Source organism: Pteropus alecto, unplaced genomic scaffold (assembly GCF_000325575.1).
Source record: "Pteropus alecto unplaced genomic scaffold, ASM32557v1 scaffold3, whole genome shotgun sequence".
Lineage (NCBI taxonomy): Eukaryota > Metazoa > Chordata > Mammalia > Chiroptera > Pteropodidae > Pteropus > Pteropus alecto.
Genome location: NW_006442484.1, coordinates 55575190 through 55592709, shown reverse-complemented (window position 1 = coordinate 55592709; position 17520 = coordinate 55575190). Strand labels below are relative to the sequence as shown.

The window sequence follows — 17520 nt, the reverse complement described above, 5'->3', positions numbered from 1 at the left end:
ACAAGAGTAATTCCCCAAACAGTTACATGGCTATTACGTGTGGATGTGGGAAATGTAAGCAGGTTCTGTACTGGGAAGACAGGTCTAGGTAAAATACTCTAAAAGGAAGTTTGAAGTAGCATTGTGCAGAGCAGGAAGTAGGCAGAGAGCGCAGATAAACTCCATTTTGCTTGATGTCAAAAAGAAAAGTAGTGAGATTTTTTTTTGCTAATTTTAGTTCCAGTTAAAAATAATTCAGCAGATAGTTATATGAAGTTTAAATTTTTTTTCACTTAGCTACAAATGAAAGCATGAGAAATATAAATATCCAGTGTAGAATATTGACTATCTTAGATATATAGCACACAATTCAACTGTATTTGGTGATGTTTTATTTCTTAAATTGGGTGTTGGGTTCAAAGAAATTTATTATTGTTGACACTTTTTCATTATCTGAAATATTTTATAATTTAAAAGTAGTTTAGTAAAAATGTATTTGAATTTTATGTTTGGCATAGCAGTGTAATTCTATTTTTTGATTAATTCAAGCCCCGATAAACAACTAATGGTTATACAATTGATTCAACTTGTAGCTCTAAAGTTTTATATAAGTTTAAGTTTAGCAGATAAGCCAAGTTTATCACTATGTCCTTTCACTAACTACATAATTATGTTGGTAATTCTTCTCAAATACAAGAATTATAGTAAAGAAACTACATCATTAATACTGTAGAATGAACTCTTGAAAATATAAACTAAGGAATTTTATAGTATATAACTTTTCCAACTTTCCAAATATGTAGTCATAAATTTTTATTAACCCTTTTTTGAAAACCTTTCAAATTTTGCAAAAATTAGGTTTACAATATTATCAAGAAGATAAGCATGCATTATTCATTTTATAATTTTTCCTAATGGGAACAGAGAAGCTAGATCATTTATTGGCTTTTGCCCATTATACCACCCCTATATGAAGACCTGAAACAGTGATCCTGCTTTGAAACATTTGGCCCTCTTTTGAATTTTTATCATGACACTTAACAGTCATATGGAGTGTACAGGAGCAACAAAGAGATTCACCCTCTCGGTTCCATGCCAAAAACATAGACCTCACACACTTGAAAAATTAGATCATCTGAGTATGGCAATTTCTCAAATTAAACAATTACCATATGATCTAGCAATTTCATTTCTGGGCATATACCCAAAAGAAGTGAAAGTAGAGACTTGAAAAGATGTTTGTGCAACCCATGTTTATAGCAGCATTATTCACAATAGAAGAAGGTGGAAGCAACCCAAGTGTCCATTGAAGGATGAATGGCTAAACAAAATGAGGCATATACACACAATGGAATATTACTTAGCTTTAAAAGGAAGGAAATTCTGACACATGCTACGACATTGGGTGAACCTTGATGTTAACGCTAAGTGAAATAGGCTAGTCACAAAAGGACAAATATTGTATAATCCCACATATATGAAGTACCGAGAAGTAGTCCAAGTCATAAAGACAGTAAGAATGGTGGTTGCCAGGGGCTAGGGAGAAGATGAAGTAGGGAATTAGTGTCTAATGATACAGAATTTCAGTTAGGGAAGATTAAAAAGTTTGGAGATGGATGGTAGTGATGGTCGCACAACAACACAAATGTACTTAATGCCATTGAACTGTACACCTATAAATGATTTAAATAGTAAATTTTGTTACATATACCTTACAATGAAAAAAATTAGGATAAATTTGTAAAACACACGTCTCAGCAAACAAAAAGCAAAATATCTTACAAAGATGAGACCTGATTGCCAGTATTACCATTAATGAAAGAATGGTTCAATCAAAAGAGGTATTTGTCAGCAAAAGAACTTAAAGAGGAGAAAGGCAAATGGTTGTATCTTTAGCACAATCCAACCTGTGAAAAATGTTAAGAGAAGTATGTGACTCAGGTGGGAAGGGGTGCATCAGGCTTCAGATATTAGCCATTAAGAGCACCAAACTCATTTCTATTGCTTCTATTTCATATTTACCAAACAATCTTCTTTTCATAATTTGGATCTGGCTTTCATTATAAGTTCGTCAACACAGAGAAGGTGAGGACCAGCAAGCTCAACTATCCTAGCTCCTTGATTGTAGCATTTCTCATTAATAAATTAGTATTACAGTTTTTACATAGCAGTTTATTAGCGAATTGAATGTGTGACTAACCACCCCAGAGCCCAGTCTTTTCCAAATCTGATAAAGCAATTTCAAGCCTAGATATCAGATGTTGAAACCCAGCAATCACAACAAGGTCCTGCTAGGTTATGGATACATCTGTGGCAAGCTACACCACCTTCTCCAAGCAACTTCCTTTTCTCAGTGCACACTTTTCATAACGCTGTGTTGCAGTTCCTTGTTATTAAACTCGGTTTCTTGAAGATAGGGAATGAATATTTTATCTCTAACTACTAATAAAGTTCCTACCACAAAGGGAAAACCCAATAAATATGTGATAAAATAAATCCAATTTAGTAAGACGTAATTAGGAAATGAATACTGTGAAGATTCTTTTATATATAATTTTCCTGTAAAGCTTACAAGTGGAAAAACAACAGCAGAAACAAAATAAGCATATTTAGATTCATTCTGGATTCAATTCAAGTTGAAGTTACAGTGGATAGGTCATATTTCATTGAGAATGCCCATGAGTGCCACACAAACCATATGATGTGAACTGCTGAAAGCCCAGTCAGGCCCCAGAGAGTACACATGCCTTTCCCCAAAAAATTTCTCTAGTACAATAAATAACATGGAAAATGTATACCTTCACTTGTCAAATATGTGGGACTGGTATAGTGCCGTTTTTTCTACTACTCACATACACTCAATCAAAGGAGGAATAAAGTTCTTTCCTAATGTGTCCTACTAGAATTCTGCTGTTTCCACATAATGCAGCATTCAGACACTAGCCAATGGTGCCTAGATGAAGAATCTACCAGTGATAACTAGCACACACAACAGGGATGACTTGACAGCACAGGAAAGCATTGAGACACATCTGTCGAACATCATAACCCGAATTGCAAGAAAACAGTTCCATATGTGAAAGGTTTTATGTTCAGTCTAGATTCTAGTGCATAGTAGAAAATATCCTTTGACCTATCATATCCAATCAGACAGGATGACTAATTTTTCTTAACTTTTAGGTCTTAATTTTTCTTTTTTCCTCTTGTGGGTCGACAATGAAGCCCAGGGGAAAAATATGAGTTATTTTATCTTCTGGCACTTAAGAAGACACTCCAGAGCCAAATGGCCTGATTTCTAGCTCTACACTTACTAGTGTATGATCTGCAAGTCACCCAAGCTCTATGGACTAGTTGCCTCTTCTGTAACATGAGGACAATAACTACATCATGGAATTGTAGGGAGGATTAAATAAATTAATCTGTAACAGTGGCTGGCACATAATAAGTGCCGCTTTATTGTTCATTACAATTATTATCATCACACAAATGAAATTTTTGAAAAATATAAGTTCCACTTAAAAAATTCCAAAATATCCTGGTAATTCTGAATTTATATATCTCTATCTACCACTAGACTATAACTGCTGACTTTTCGACTGTGATTTATTCATCTTTTATACCAAGAGTTTCACACTGTACAAGGCACAGGTATATGTGGCAGCCCTGTCCAAACTCACATTTATAAGGTCCTTGCTAGTAAAACATAAAGCCTAGCAAGGAAGAAGAAAGCCTCTTGGGATAAATATTAAACAAATGATAATAAGTTCACATACCAATAAAAGCAAAAAAAAAAAAGTGGAAGCGCAACAATACGAGGACATACAATGCTGAAGTTGCGTATATAGTAGGCAAAAGATCACATGTATTACGAAAATAGGATATTATAATTTTGAAGGTAAGTGAATATTTACCACACACCTCTTCTTTATTATCACAAAAACAAATCAGACCCATACCTTTTACATGTGAAGAAGTGGGAGTAACGGTTTAAACCATCCGACCAGAAATGCTTCCGTCCTCTGGGAACCCTGTACAAGTCCTTGCGGGCGTCCCTAGTTTCCACAGTTTCTGAAAATATTAGATATCGCAGGCCACTTATTTAGATTTGGTTTTAGTTCCCCGAAAATGGAATGATAATCTACCCAATCCTTTTCCTACAGTGGCTTCCGATATACAGCCAAAGGCAAATATATATGTACACACGCATACATAATATACATACATACATACATACATACATACATCTATAGCTATATCTACATATTTTTAATGTAGCCTAGTGTTTAGAATTTATTGGTGTGTTGTCAGACAAATCTGTGTTCAGTCTCCTCTAGATCAGTCACTAGCCCTGTAACCTTCGAGAAGTCTTGTTAACTACAAAATGTATCAGCGCGCACACAGCTTCTTGGGAAAAAACGCCCTTTACGCTAATATTTATTCCTGAGTTAAAGAGTGACGCCCTCTAGGGCAATAGCAGCCGACCCTGACGACGGGACGCTGGCACCGTGTTGATGACATCACTTCCGGGGCGCCGGGTTCGGGGTTTCTTGAGCCTGAGAAAGGGCCGTGCACCGTCTTTGCAAGGGAGGAGGCGAGTACTTGCTATTAGTGTTCACGAGGCAGGTGGGTGAATTGCCCACTCCTCCCCACTGATCCCGTCCGGGCTACACTTCTCACAGCTGTTCTGTGCGAATAGGGCGATCATGTCTAATCCCTGGATGTCCTTCGCTCCAGTGGAACAATAAAAATTTATTTGCTCTTTTTCCATTTTGTCTATTAGCATGGTAGAGAAAGGGCCTACTTAAACATTCAGAAAGTTTTAGAACGGGTGATATGAAAGCTGAAACTAGATACATGGTAGTGTGGAAATATAAGGGTGTTTTATGGATAGACTGCTGTTATTTGGGAAAATAGGATTTGCGGAGATCCCGGTTATAAACCTGTGGCAAAAGGGTGGATTAAATTCGAAAAATTGTAATTCATGGGTAAAATAGGTATTAAACTGCAGTCGTTTTAATTGAGATATGGTTCTTTTAAAAAGAGCTTTATGAGAACACTTTTTTCTAGACTACTAAATCTTGTTTTGTGTATGTTTTATGTGAACTCTTGTTTTCCAACCAAATGATTAAATTTTGTTTTGAAAGATGTTTCCAGGAAATGGACTGCATTTATTTTTATGTTCTGTATTCCCGTTGTTTGATTTTTAAAACCACAGTTTGTCTTAATTTTAGCTGTCAAAAAATAAATAGCACTTTCAAGTAACTATTGTACTGTGATGTTAGCTGTTTTATAAAGAATAATGGTTTGGTAAGAACAGCATGAAAGTAATTGTAATATTAAATATTTTTATATCTGATTTCCTTGTTTTCTTCTTTAAAGAGCATTATATTCATTCATACTGTTACGTATATTGTGTAAGTTACATAATTGTATAACAGTTTGCTACCGCCTTTAGAAATTTTTGCTAACTTTAACAAAATATTCCTGTAATTTTATAAAACTGTGTATTGAAAAATAAACCAAGCTTTAAGAATTTGCTAGACCAAATGAGTGAGTGGCTGATGTCAGTTCCAAATACGTGTGTTTTTTCTAATTCTTTTCCAGGAATTATCTATAGAGTAAGTATGCTGATATTGAATAAGACAGCAGGAGTTTTTTCTAAACCATCAAAAAGGAAATTGTATGAATATTTAAGAAGTTTTAATTTTCATCCTGGAAAAGTATTTCTTCATAAACTAGTATTGGGAATTGAAACCAGTTGTGATGATACAGCAGCTGCTGTGGTGGATGAAACTGGAAATGTTCTGGGAGAAGCAATACATTCCCAAACTGAAGTTCATTTAAAGTAAGTAGACAGTATCTTGGTAGTTTCCACTTTTTTTTGGAAAAAGTAAAACAAAATAATTCTTTTGTATTTATCATGCATGGAAGTTAAATTTTAGGAGCTAATTTCTTTCTTTGTATGTGCAAAACCTGCTAACTACTGTAAAAAACATTAACCTGGCTTATTTAAGGTTCTCACTTGGTTTTTAAGGCTCTCCAGAATAAGGTCCCAACCTTAACTAACCTGGTCGCCAAAAAGAAACTAAGCTCATTCTCAACTCAAATATTTATCCATGATTTTCCCTCAGTAATGCCTTTTCCTCTTTTGTCCACCTGTGTGTTTCATAATCTCAACTGAAGTCCTAGGAAAGAAAGCCTGACTTGACTTTTAGCCTGTGTTAATCACCGAAAAAAAAAAAAAATCTTATTCACATTATACACATAACTCATGTTGGTACTTCAATAATAATATCCTGTTGTAATAAAGCACAGAATGGTGCAAGGTTTATAAATTCAGATGTTTTCAGAGGATCATCAGGTGGGTTGCATAAGTAAGTGGACTAGATATAAAATGAAAAATACCTGGAGGAGGTCACTAGTCAGCTCTAGCCAATTATTGCTATGCAGGAATATAAGCCCTATATTGTTTGATCATCAGAGTTTTCAAGAGAAGTAGAAACCAGAATATTACTGTAATATCTCCAGATTCTAGCAAATTCAAAATATATTAAAATACTGTACAGATCAAATATGCTTTGAAGTGATCAATTTACAATAACTGACTAGTGAGAAAGGTTGGTATTTTGAGATAACAGACCTGTATTTGAATCATGAATTAGGCACTTGGTATTGGCTTGGTATAGGCAAGTTCCATATCCTCTCTGATTCTGTTTTTACATCCATAAAATGGGAAAGATACCTTTTTTATAGGATTGTGAGCAGTATAATAGAAATAATATAGAATGTTATAATATATGCAGAGAGGCAGAGTAGGCCTCCAAGGGTTACATCCTATGTGAAAGGGACTGTGGTGGATGTCAGTGAAGCACAGTGAAGTATTAAAAAGTATTTGCCTTCAAGAAGCTTAATCTAATTTCTGAAACATGATATATAGTTGACCCTTGAACAACACGAGTATGAACTATGCAGGTCCACTTATGGGTGGATTTTTTTCAATATATTGGAAAAATTTTTGGAGATCTGCAATAATTTGAAAAAACTAGCAGATGAACTATGTAGCCTAGAAATATTGAAAAAATTAAGACAAAGATATGTTATGAATGCATAGAATATATGTAGATACTAGTCTATTTTATCATTTACTACCATAAAATATACACAAATCTATTATAAAAAGTTTAACTTTATCAGAATTTATATACTTAAGACTATACATGGCACCTCTTGCAGTCAAGAGAAATGTAAACCAATATAAAATGCAATATTAAGTCATAACTGCATAAAATTAACTGCTGTACATACTGCACTACTATAATAATTTCGTAGCTGCCTCCTGTTGCTACTGTGGTGAGGCTAAGTGTTGGGGGTATCTATTTAAAATGCCTTATGATGCTAATCACCTCCATATAAGCAGTTCATCTCTCCAGTAAATTGTGTATCACAGTAAAAAGTCATCTCTTGTAGTTCTTGTGTATTTTTCATCATGTTTAGTGCAATGCCATAAACCCAAAAACCTTGGATAACACCATGAGATCCATACGAAGTGTTACCAGTGATGCTGAAAGTGCTCCCAAGAAGCAGAGAAAAGTCATGACATTACAAGAAAAACTGAATTGCTTGATATGTATCTAGATATGCCCACTATTTCACAGTAAATGAATCCAGTGTAAGGACCATTATAAAAAAAGAAAAGGGAATTCATGAGCTTTGCTGCAGCTACACCAGCAGGCATGAAAACCTTGCACTTTTTAAGAAATACCTTTTTATCTCATTTTGAAAATACAGCTTTTGTATAGGTGCAGGGTTGCTATAAGAAAGGTATACCTAGAGACTAATGTGATTTGAGAAAAAGCAAAGCCATTATATGACAACTTAAAAGAAAAAGGAAGGTGAAGGATCTAAAGCCAACAAAGGATAGTTTGATAATATTAGAACAGGGTTGGCTTTAAAAATGTCAAGATAGCAGAGGAAGCAGCAGATATGTTCCCAGTTATTAAGAAAATCACTGAAGAGAAAGGATATCTGCCTGAACAGGTTTTTAATGCAGACAAAAGTGTCCTAATGTGGGGGTTGGGGGTGGGGGAAATGCCACGAACGAATGCCACGAACAACATTTATTAGTAAGGAAGAGAAGCAAGCACCAGGATTTAGGGCAGGAAGGGATAGACTGACTCTATTTTATGCAAATGATAATGATCAGCACTGCCCTTATCTATACAGCTGCTAATTGAAGAGAAAAGATAAACACTAGCTATCAGTCTTTTGATTGTACCACAGTTAGAAGGCCTGGACATGTAGAACCTTTTTTCTGGATTGGTTCCATCGCCTTTGTCCCTGAAGTCAGAAAGTACCTTCCTAGTATGAGACTGCCTTTTAAAGTTCTTTTGTTATTGGACAATGTCTCTGGCCACCCAAAAACCCATGAGTTCAACAACAATGGCATTGAAGTGGTCTACTTGCCTCCAAAATAACATTTCTAATTCAGCCTCTAAATCAGTGGGTCATCAGGACCTTTAAGGATCATAACACATACCACAGTACTCTATGGAAAGGATGTAACCCGGCTAAAGAGAACATCATGAAAGGATGGCACCACTGAAGGTGCCATTGTTGCTATAGAAAAAGCCATGAAAGTCATCAAGCCCAAAATAATACATTTCTGCTGGAGAAAACTGTCTAGATGTTGTGCATGACTGCACAGGATTTATAACAGAGCCAATTGAGGAAGTCATGAAAGAGATTGTGGATATGGCAATAAATAATAAATAAATGTTGTGTGTAAGGGGGTGAAGGGTTTCAAAACATGGATCTTGGAGAGTTAAGAGCTAATAGACACCACAGCAGAGGAATTAACAGAAGATGACTTGATGGAGAACCAACCAGTGCCAGACAGTGAGGAAGACATAGAAGCAGCAGGACATAGAAACAGCAGGATGTAGAAGCAGCAGTGCCAGAAAACAAACAGACATACAATCTGATAGAGGGGTTCCGATTATTCAAGACTGCTTTTGATTTCTTTTATGACATGGACCTTTCTATGATATGGGCACTGAAACTAAGGCAAATGGTGGAAGAAGGATTGGTACTGTATGGAAACATCTTTAGAGAAATGAAAAAGCAAAGAAGTCAGACAAATAATGATGTATTTCCATAAAGTTACACTGAGTGTCCCTGCCTCTCCTGCCTCCCCTTCCACCTCTCCTCCCTCTTCTGCCTCTGCCACCCCTGAGTCAGCAAGACTAATCCCTCCTATACCTTCTCCTCAACATTCAATGAAGACAAGCGTGAAGACCTTTACGATGATCCACTTAATGAGTAGTAAATAATCATATGCCGTAAACTCATCTGTTGTGTGTGTGTTTGAGTGTCTTCCTGTGAAAATCTATTAACTATGGCAAGAACTGTATGAGACTTTTCATATGTCATCATCATCATCACCTAAGTATTCACTGTGTAGAACATCATGTACAAGACTTGTATTGAAGTGGATAGCCTTTCCTTACATAGGCATAAGGTGAGTGATATTTAATATAAAATTAATAATGTGTTAGTTTTCATACTGTTTTATAACTTTGTTTTCAAAGAATTACATTACTGTACAGTGTATGGCTGAAAGTGCTCCCACCTCTCTCTCTTTCTCTTCCTCTCTCTCTTTCTCTCTCTTCCCCAGTTGAAGAAACTGTGTATCGGCCTAACATCACAGGTAAGTGGTTTTTTTAATGTGATAGTGTTTCTAATACGGTATGATGAATATGACCATAATACTGTATACCAGAAATATTTTATAACAATTCATTTATTATTGTATAGGTTAGGCTACCATGAAGAATCATATTGATTACACTAGACCATAAAGCAATCATATTGCTCTTTTGTTTTCAATGCATGAAATAAATACGGATTTATTTTTCAGGTTATCTTTTCATTTTTGATGTCTAGTGTTAATAATACATATAAATCTACAGTATATTGTATTATATAAGACAATATTGATATAGGTATTGATAGATGATTCATCTTGTAAACAGGTGACAAACTTATGGTATCATTAAATACAGTGCAGTACTACTTTCTCTTCATTATGATTTTCTTAATAACATTTTTTTCTCTAGCATACTTTATTGTAAGAATACAGTATATAAATACGTATACAAAATGTGTGTTAATCAACTGTTTATGTTATCGGTAAGGCTTCTAGTCAAGAGGAGGCTATTAGTAGTTAAGTTTTGGAGGTGTCAAAGTTATACATGGAGTTTTGGCTGTGTGTGTGCGCGGGGGGTTGGCACCCCTAAGCCCCGTGTTGTTTAAGGGTCAACTGTATTAAATACTTATTGAATGCTCCTACTGAAGATTTTCATTTCTGTGTATAGAACTAGCATATCTTATAATATCAGTACTTGAAGTTTTTTTTTTTTTTTTGAGGTTAGAGGTGCATCTTGCAGACCCTATATTTTATTGCTCTGCTTTTTTTTTTATTGTAAATCAGTCACATGCTGGCAAATTTTTTGCTAGTAACTTTGCCTCCTAATTCTTTACTTTTGACATTCAGAGTGATCATCCTCTACTTGTCCTACGTGGAACAAAAAACAAAATTACCAACTCAGAGCACTGGATTCCCAAACTTTATTTCAGGATTGCAAGCTGTCTACTGTCCTGCTGTGACCTCAAGTGCAGAGTATTTAAAAATAAACTCATCTTCACAAAACTGTCTTCATGTTTCTGTTAGTATTTCTTTTCTCCCAGTCATTCCAGTTCAGTATCAGAATCATCTTTGATGCCTTGGTCTCCTTTCCAAGTAGTTATTAAAAATTTTCCAGGATCTCTGTCCCTTTCTTTTCATTCCCATAATCACCCAGTTTAAGATGGAATCATTTACACAAATACTTTTGCAATATCCTCTTTAAAAAAATCTTCCTATCTGCAGAGAGATTAATTTTCTTAAAATCTGGTTTTATCCTCTCCTTTCCTTATTCAAGGTTTCTTCCTTAGGATACTTCTTAAGATTATTTTGGTGACTTCCTTCATCAAACAAATCCATAGGAATTTATTGTGCACAATTTTGAATAGAAATATTACACCCTTAATCACTACATATTGAGTTTGTATAGTAGGCCACATTATAAGACATACATATTTGGAAATACTTGACTTTTTTACTAACAGTTTAGCTATATAATGATTAATTTTAAAGCATGTCTTTAGCTATAAAATTATATAATTTTCTTTCTCTATTTTTACAATCTTAAAATTATTAAAACCTTTATTTTTTACATTTCTTTCAGAACAGGTGGGATTATTCCTCCAGTAGCTCAACAGCTTCACAGAGAAAATATTCAACGAATAGTACGGGAAGCTCTCTCTCTCAGTAAAGTCTCTCCAAGTGAACTGTCAGCAATTGCAACTACCATTAAACCAGGACTTGCGTTAAGCTTGGGAGTAGGCTTATCATTTAGCCTACAGCTGGTTAACCAGTTTAAAAAGCCCTTCATTCCCATTCATCATATGGAGGCTCATGCACTTACTATTAGATTGACAAATAAAGTAGAATTTCCTTTTTTAGTTCTTTTGATTTCTGGAGGTCATTGTCTATTGGCATTAGTTAGAGGAGTTTCAGATTTTCTGCTTCTTGGAAAGTCTTTGGACATAGCGCCGGGTGACATGCTTGACAAGGTAATTATTTAAGAATTAATTTCTCCATTCTTTTTTGTTAAGGTATCAATTTCATTCAATTAAATAGTAATAAATGCACTACTACCATTCATCTAAATATTACTGAGTGATATATTAGATTGAAAAATGTATGTACAGTAAGACAAAAAGAGTAGTACCTGGTTTATAAAAGATTTTTTCTTACCCATTCCAAATAAAATGATAGGAGGTTTACATCAGCACATAAAGACTCAAATGGTTTGCAGACGCAGTTATGTTTTTAATCAAATAGGGTGATATCTGTGAAAGAGTTTCGTAAAGTATAAAGCACTATAAAAATGTGAAATAAGAGGATATATAAAGGTAACAAGGATAGTAAAGATGTCACAATTGCTAACACCACCAACATGCAGATTTCTTTTTCCCTTGTTCTAGAGTCCTAAGAGCCCACTGCCATATACAAAAATCCTGCTGCTAACAGCTGAAATGATTGAAAGAAATAGAGCAGTTTCTTATGTTTGAAATTCATCATTAAGCAATCGTTCATTGTTAATTTCAAACCTATTTTCCATTCCCGATAGAAGAGCAAAAGTACATAGGGAGGCAGTGATTGGACACTATTGATCAGATTGTCAGAAAGAGCAAGATTGTCTTTATTAACCACCAGCTATAGTCCATATTTGTAAAAGTATAGCATGTCTTATTTATCCAGGTTTTTGTTTGTTTTTTAGTAAAATTCATTTCCTTTGTATCTTGGTTTCAGAATGTGCAATTTTATGACTATTACACAAATTTTTGTTTTTGATAGGTAGCAAGAAGACTGTCCTTAATAAAACATCCAGAGTGTTCTACCATGAGTGGTGGGAAGGCTATAGAGCATTTGGCTAAACAAGGAAATAAATTGCATTTTGATTTCAAACCTCCCATGCAACGTGCTAAAAATTGTGATTTTTCTTTTTCTGGACTTCAACACGTTATTGATAAGACAATAATGCAAAAGGAAATAGAGGAAGGTATATTTCTAATTAGTAAAGTTGGACAAATAAATAATCTTGGATTGTGCCTAAAAATACATGCTCATTTCTGCAGGTATTGAGAAGGGACAAATCCTGTCTTCAGCTGCCGACATTGCTGCTGCAGTACAACACACAATAGCATGCCACATTGCAAAAAGAACACATCGTGCTATTCTGTTCTGCAAGCAAAGAAACTTATTATCTCAAAGTAATGCAGTACTGGTAAGTTTTCTCATCTCATCTTGGAATAGTAGTAACACTTTATAGTATGTTAGTTCCAAGACCTTACTTGATCCTACGCATAGGGTAAAAAAGGTCTTTATACCCTATTCCAGCCCTGACAGTATGAAATATGCAGAATAAAAACTAACAGCCATTTCTTGTACAAGTATGGCAGCTTAATGGAACATCTGTGTGGCAAAAAAGTCTAAGGCTGCATCTTCTCATTGAATTTAAAAGAGGGTTTACAATAAGAAATGAAATGCAGTTAACTGGTATTATTTTTAGAAAAACACTGATTTCCTTCAGATTTATATTCCTTTGATGAAATCCCTTTAATGTGTTTAAAAGTCTTGTAAACTTCTAATTTAACTTAATTCTTTTGAAAATTATAAAGTGAGAAAATATTTAAATGATGGTAGAGTCAGAAAATGGAATATTAAATGAATATCAAAGATAATAGTTTTTTAAGAATTATGTAGTTTTTTTAGGAAAAAATGCTTATAAGTGAAAACATCAGTCTAAAATATGCTATATTTGTCATTTTTAAAAAGTTAGAAAATATACAAAATAATAGTACTAATTATATATACTGATATTGAAATTCTTTATTTTTTTTTCTTCTGCAGTTTTTTTATCATGTAGGTATGTCACTTGCCCATTATCCATTTATCAAAATGTGATATTTTCTTATTGTATAATGCTGCCGTTTTCCCCAAGTTTAACTAACAGCTTGGCTCATAATCCATATGTGATATTTGTTAATTCTGGTCTCAATTCCTTCAGGTTGTATCCGGAGGAGTTGCAAGTAACTTATATATCCGAAAAGCTCTGGAAATTATAACAGATGCAACACAATGCACTTTGTTGTGTCCTCCTCCTAGACTGTGCACTGACAACGGCATTATGGTTGCATGGTAAGCCATGGGATGTATGTGCTTTGTTTATAATTATGTAAATATTAATTGCCATTTCATCATACTAAATCTTTAAATCTTAGGCTACTTATTTTATTTTAATGATTCTTATTTAGGAATGGTGTTGAAAGATTGCATGCTGGCTTGGGCATTTTATACGACACAGAAGGCATCCGCTATGAACCAAAGTACGTAGTACCATTCATAATCTGTATGCAAGTTGCATTATAGAAGTCAAAGCCTGGATTTTGCTTTTATATATGAGGTTTTCATTGACATTCTGGTGGTACTTGAAGAAAGGTTACATTTTCTTTCATGAACCTAGGAGGCAGATCGCTTATAAGAAATATTTTTGCTACAGTATTAAAATCTTTTTTGCTACAGTACCAAAAATTTGACAAATCATAGATTAGAAACAGATAGTGGGTAAGGGTGATAAATTCCTTCATTGGGGCCAGAATGGAAACTATGTCCATGGCCTAGACTTTTTGTAGTGTCAAGACCATCTCAGGACCAACTAGTATGCTTAAGGAAAATGTGCAAAAAGCATTCAGGTGTGAGACGGGTTTGTGAATATATTTTACATGCAGCTGAAAAATGACCAAAGGATAGCTGTTTTCTGTAAACCTGTTTTATCTCCCAAATCAAAGTTCCAAAGAATAGCTCAATTTTTCAGTTTGTTATCAAGTTCTGGTCTAAGTTAATTCTGGAATAGTATAAATAGTCAAGGATGATTATGTTTCATAATCTAACATAATTCTATTTTCAACATTGTTTCATCTGATGTTTTAAAACTTTTCAGCATTGTAGTCCATAACTGTAGCTACATGAACTATAGACCCTTATGGCTGATTATAAATGAACAGAGTTTAGTTAGTAGTGACAGAAAAAAACCCCTATGTTGATGGCCTAGCCTTTGGTAGAATATATTGTCTGATCCAGTGGTGACACTTTCTTTTGGCAGTGTTGAGGCTGGCGATGGTGGCTTTTCCAGGTTAGGGTATAATTGAAGCATTATACTGGGCAACATAGCAAAAAGCAGAAATCTTAGGCCAAAATTATTTACTGAAGAACAAAGAAAGAAGGTAGAATCTAAGACCTCTTCTGCCAGTAGTGACAAAGGAATATAGCAAAGGAACAAACCAGATTCTGAAACCTCAGAGAAGAATCAATAGAAACCTGAGGAATTTCTAAAGTAGGAATGGATGCAGGTTTGACTTTAGCTATATGGTAAACTATTTTCACCCTTTTAGCTTTGTAGAGAATTAAAAGGTATTTTTTGTTATTTTTCTATTTCATTTTAAGTTTTTATTTATTTATAGTATTTGAGAGTAGGATTATTTCTTTTAAAACATTTGAATCTCCAAAGTCATTGAATTGTATATATTAAATATGTATAGCGTTTTACATGTCAAATATACCTCAAAGTGGTTTTAAAAAAACCTCCAAGTTTAGATTTCTTATTATTGGAACTGGCATTTCTTCACCCATTATTCTCATTTGAGGTCCTACTGTATTTGTATGTATTCAAGAACTATCTCTACATATATTTAATACATTAGATACATAAATTGTTAGAGTTCTAAACAAATGGTCTGCAAATATTTGAAATAATGGGATTCGTTTGATTATGATGCAGATGCCCTCTTGGAGTAGATATATCAAAAGAAGTTGGAGAAGCTGCCATAAGAGTACCACGATTAAAAATGAAGATTTGATTTTTGTTTTTCAAAAAATCCCTAAAGGTAGTATTTCAACATTCAATTTTGATTTTTTGTATATCAAATTGTAGGGGATACACACTATTAATTGTTCATCAAAGCTTTCTTTTGTTATTCCTTCTCTTATGATTGATGTTTAATCTTCTCTTCTGAAAGACTGTAATACAATATTATAGTATTATAAGTTTTTTTTAATCAAAAAAAAAAAGTAAAACATCTAATGGGGTAAAGAATATACTGATACTGGGAGGTAGAAAAATAAACCTGCAGAAAGAAATAGAGCAATTCTGCTAAATCCTGGTCCTGTATTATACAGGCCTTGATCTTTTCCCCCTTTCTCATATCAGGGTAGTAGAAGCTTTTCTTTTCTTTTCTTTTCTTTTTTTCTTTTTTTGCTTTTGCTGAAACATTAGCCTGACTTTTCTAATGAAAGGACAATTTTATAAAGGGAACCAGGTAAAAGTCATGTCAAATCATAGAATTCTAAGTCAAGACAAGACAAAGGGTGACTTTCTCTAACATAATGTATATTATTAATTATAAAAATATATAGGTATCTTCTCTGGAGCAAATGGAATATACATACATTTCTTAAAACCCATCTGAGATTTTAAGAAGTATGACATACAGGTAATCTCTCATTGTGTATTGTACTTTTTAGTTGACCACATATATTTACATCTATTATTTTAGAAATTATATTTAAAGATTACAGTATATGAAATGAAAAGGCTTTTGTTTTGGTTTTGGATAATTTCCTTGGTATCTGAAACTTTGTACTGCAGATTTTATAATAGTTTTTTTTTTCTGCCTAGATTAAAGTAACTGAATGTAAAGACAATGCTACGGACTATTTATGTCCTTTGAGAGATTTGAACAATAGAGATTTATATTTTATGTCATCCATCCAGGAGCAAGTTGTTAACTTTTTAGTCAGTGACTTATTTTATTGAGAAACTAGGAGGTAAAGATAAAAATCTAGAACGAAAAGATTTCTTATTTTAATCTTGCTTTAAGGTAACCTCCCTTTTGGGGAGATCATAGAGTATTGCTTTAAGATCATCCATTTTTAACCTCAAATAGAAATATAATTTATACGAACATATAGGAACAGCCAATATTTATAAAGCTTTGCGTTCTTTAATATTGAGGAATAAGTATGAGGGAACTGGTTCGTAAATATAATTTAAAAGAAACAATAAGTTTGTGAATTCACATTTTACATTTGGATTTGTGTTCTGTATTATGTGGATCTGAATTTAAAGAGAAGAAGTGCAATTATTTCCTGTGACTATTACAATCAGAGTACATATAAACTATGGGGAAAAAAATCGACCAAAATTTCTTCCCACTATATCAAATATTATAAAATAGGGATATTTATAATCTAATTCTTAAAATTTCTAAGTATCAAAATTGTTCCAGGAACTATAAGCACACATGACAAAATTGAGTTCATGATATAAATAAGGGAAACTACAGATAGGAAGGAAGGAAGGAGGGAGGGAAGGAGGGAGGAAGGGAAAGAAGAGAAAGATGGAAAGGAAAAGAAAGAAAAGGAAGGAGATATACTGGTAAGCATGTGTGCCAAAGTTAGCTTACAGTACAGGTAAGAGGCAAGTAATTTGCTGAAACTTTTTATATATTGAGGTCTTTCTTATCTTATACATGATTTTAAAAAATAAGAAAATGTGAGGTAATAAAAATAATCCTTATGGGGGCAGTGCTGTGCTTTAGGAGAACTACTATAAGTATTAGGAGTAGTAGGATAGGAGTAGTAGGATAGATAGGACAAGATACTCAGGAAATGCCTGCTATTGAATGCAAAAACACCCTGATCCTCAACCTTGAAAATACTCAAAATACAGTCTTTAGCCCACCCGAAGCTAGTTGCAAAGCTCAGTTTACTGTCTAAAGGCTTTATTTTAAGGGTACAGAGGCTTAACATTTCCATTAATGTGAATTCTTATCCCTTAATGGTACTGAATAAATGACACGGTTTTTTTATCATTTGAA

The 17520-nt window shown here is 33.9% G+C and overlaps 1 protein-coding gene and 1 long non-coding RNA gene across 6 annotated transcripts in view; one reads left to right on the top strand and one right to left on the bottom strand.

Annotated features, from left to right (window-relative positions):
* LOC112470265 overlaps window positions 1-4199 on the bottom strand; it is a 15517-nt gene extending 11318 nt beyond the window's left edge. Inside the window, exon 1 of the long non-coding RNA XR_003042909.1 lies at window positions 3936-4199. This is a non-coding gene — a long non-coding RNA (uncharacterized LOC112470265). The remainder of the gene's footprint in view (window positions 1-3935) is intronic.
* Window positions 4199-17520, top strand: OSGEPL1 (O-sialoglycoprotein endopeptidase like 1). Of its 5 annotated transcripts, XM_025039299.1 has the most exons (10): window positions 5726-5824; window positions 8203-9496; window positions 9653-9685; window positions 10532-10703; window positions 11270-11652; window positions 12440-12644; window positions 12721-12869; window positions 13653-13783; window positions 13900-13971; window positions 15423-17520. In XM_025039299.1, the coding sequence occupies exons 2-10, from the start codon at window positions 9446-9448 to the stop codon at window positions 15499-15501; spliced, it is 1275 nt and encodes a 424-aa protein (XP_024895067.1). In that variant the 5' UTR covers window positions 5726-5824; window positions 8203-9445; the 3' UTR covers window positions 15502-17520. The 5 variants fall into 5 exon arrangements, with proteins under 5 accessions (XP_024895065.1, XP_024895067.1, XP_024895066.1 ...); XM_025039298.1 differs by lacking the exon at window positions 5726-5824 and having other exon boundaries at window positions 5837-9496; XM_025039297.1 differs by lacking the exons at window positions 8203-9496; window positions 9653-9685; window positions 10532-10703 and adding an exon at window positions 4199-4602 and having other exon boundaries at window positions 5584-5824; window positions 11265-11652.

What these genes read in the sequence shown, in the direction of transcription:
- OSGEPL1 (XM_025039297.1), top strand. Translation starts at nt 4,491, where the DNA reads ATGACATCACTTCCGGGGCGCCGGGTTCGGGGTTTCTTGAGCCTGAGA. An exon ending in GCAAAAGGAAATAGAGGAAG is followed by an intron (nt 12,645 to 12,720) that starts GTATATTTCTAA and finishes TCATTTCTGCAG; the next exon opens with GTATTGAGAAGGGACAAATC. An exon ending in AACGGCATTATGGTTGCATG is followed by an intron (nt 13,784 to 13,899) that starts GTAAGCCATGGG and finishes ATTCTTATTTAG; the next exon opens with GAATGGTGTTGAAAGATTGC.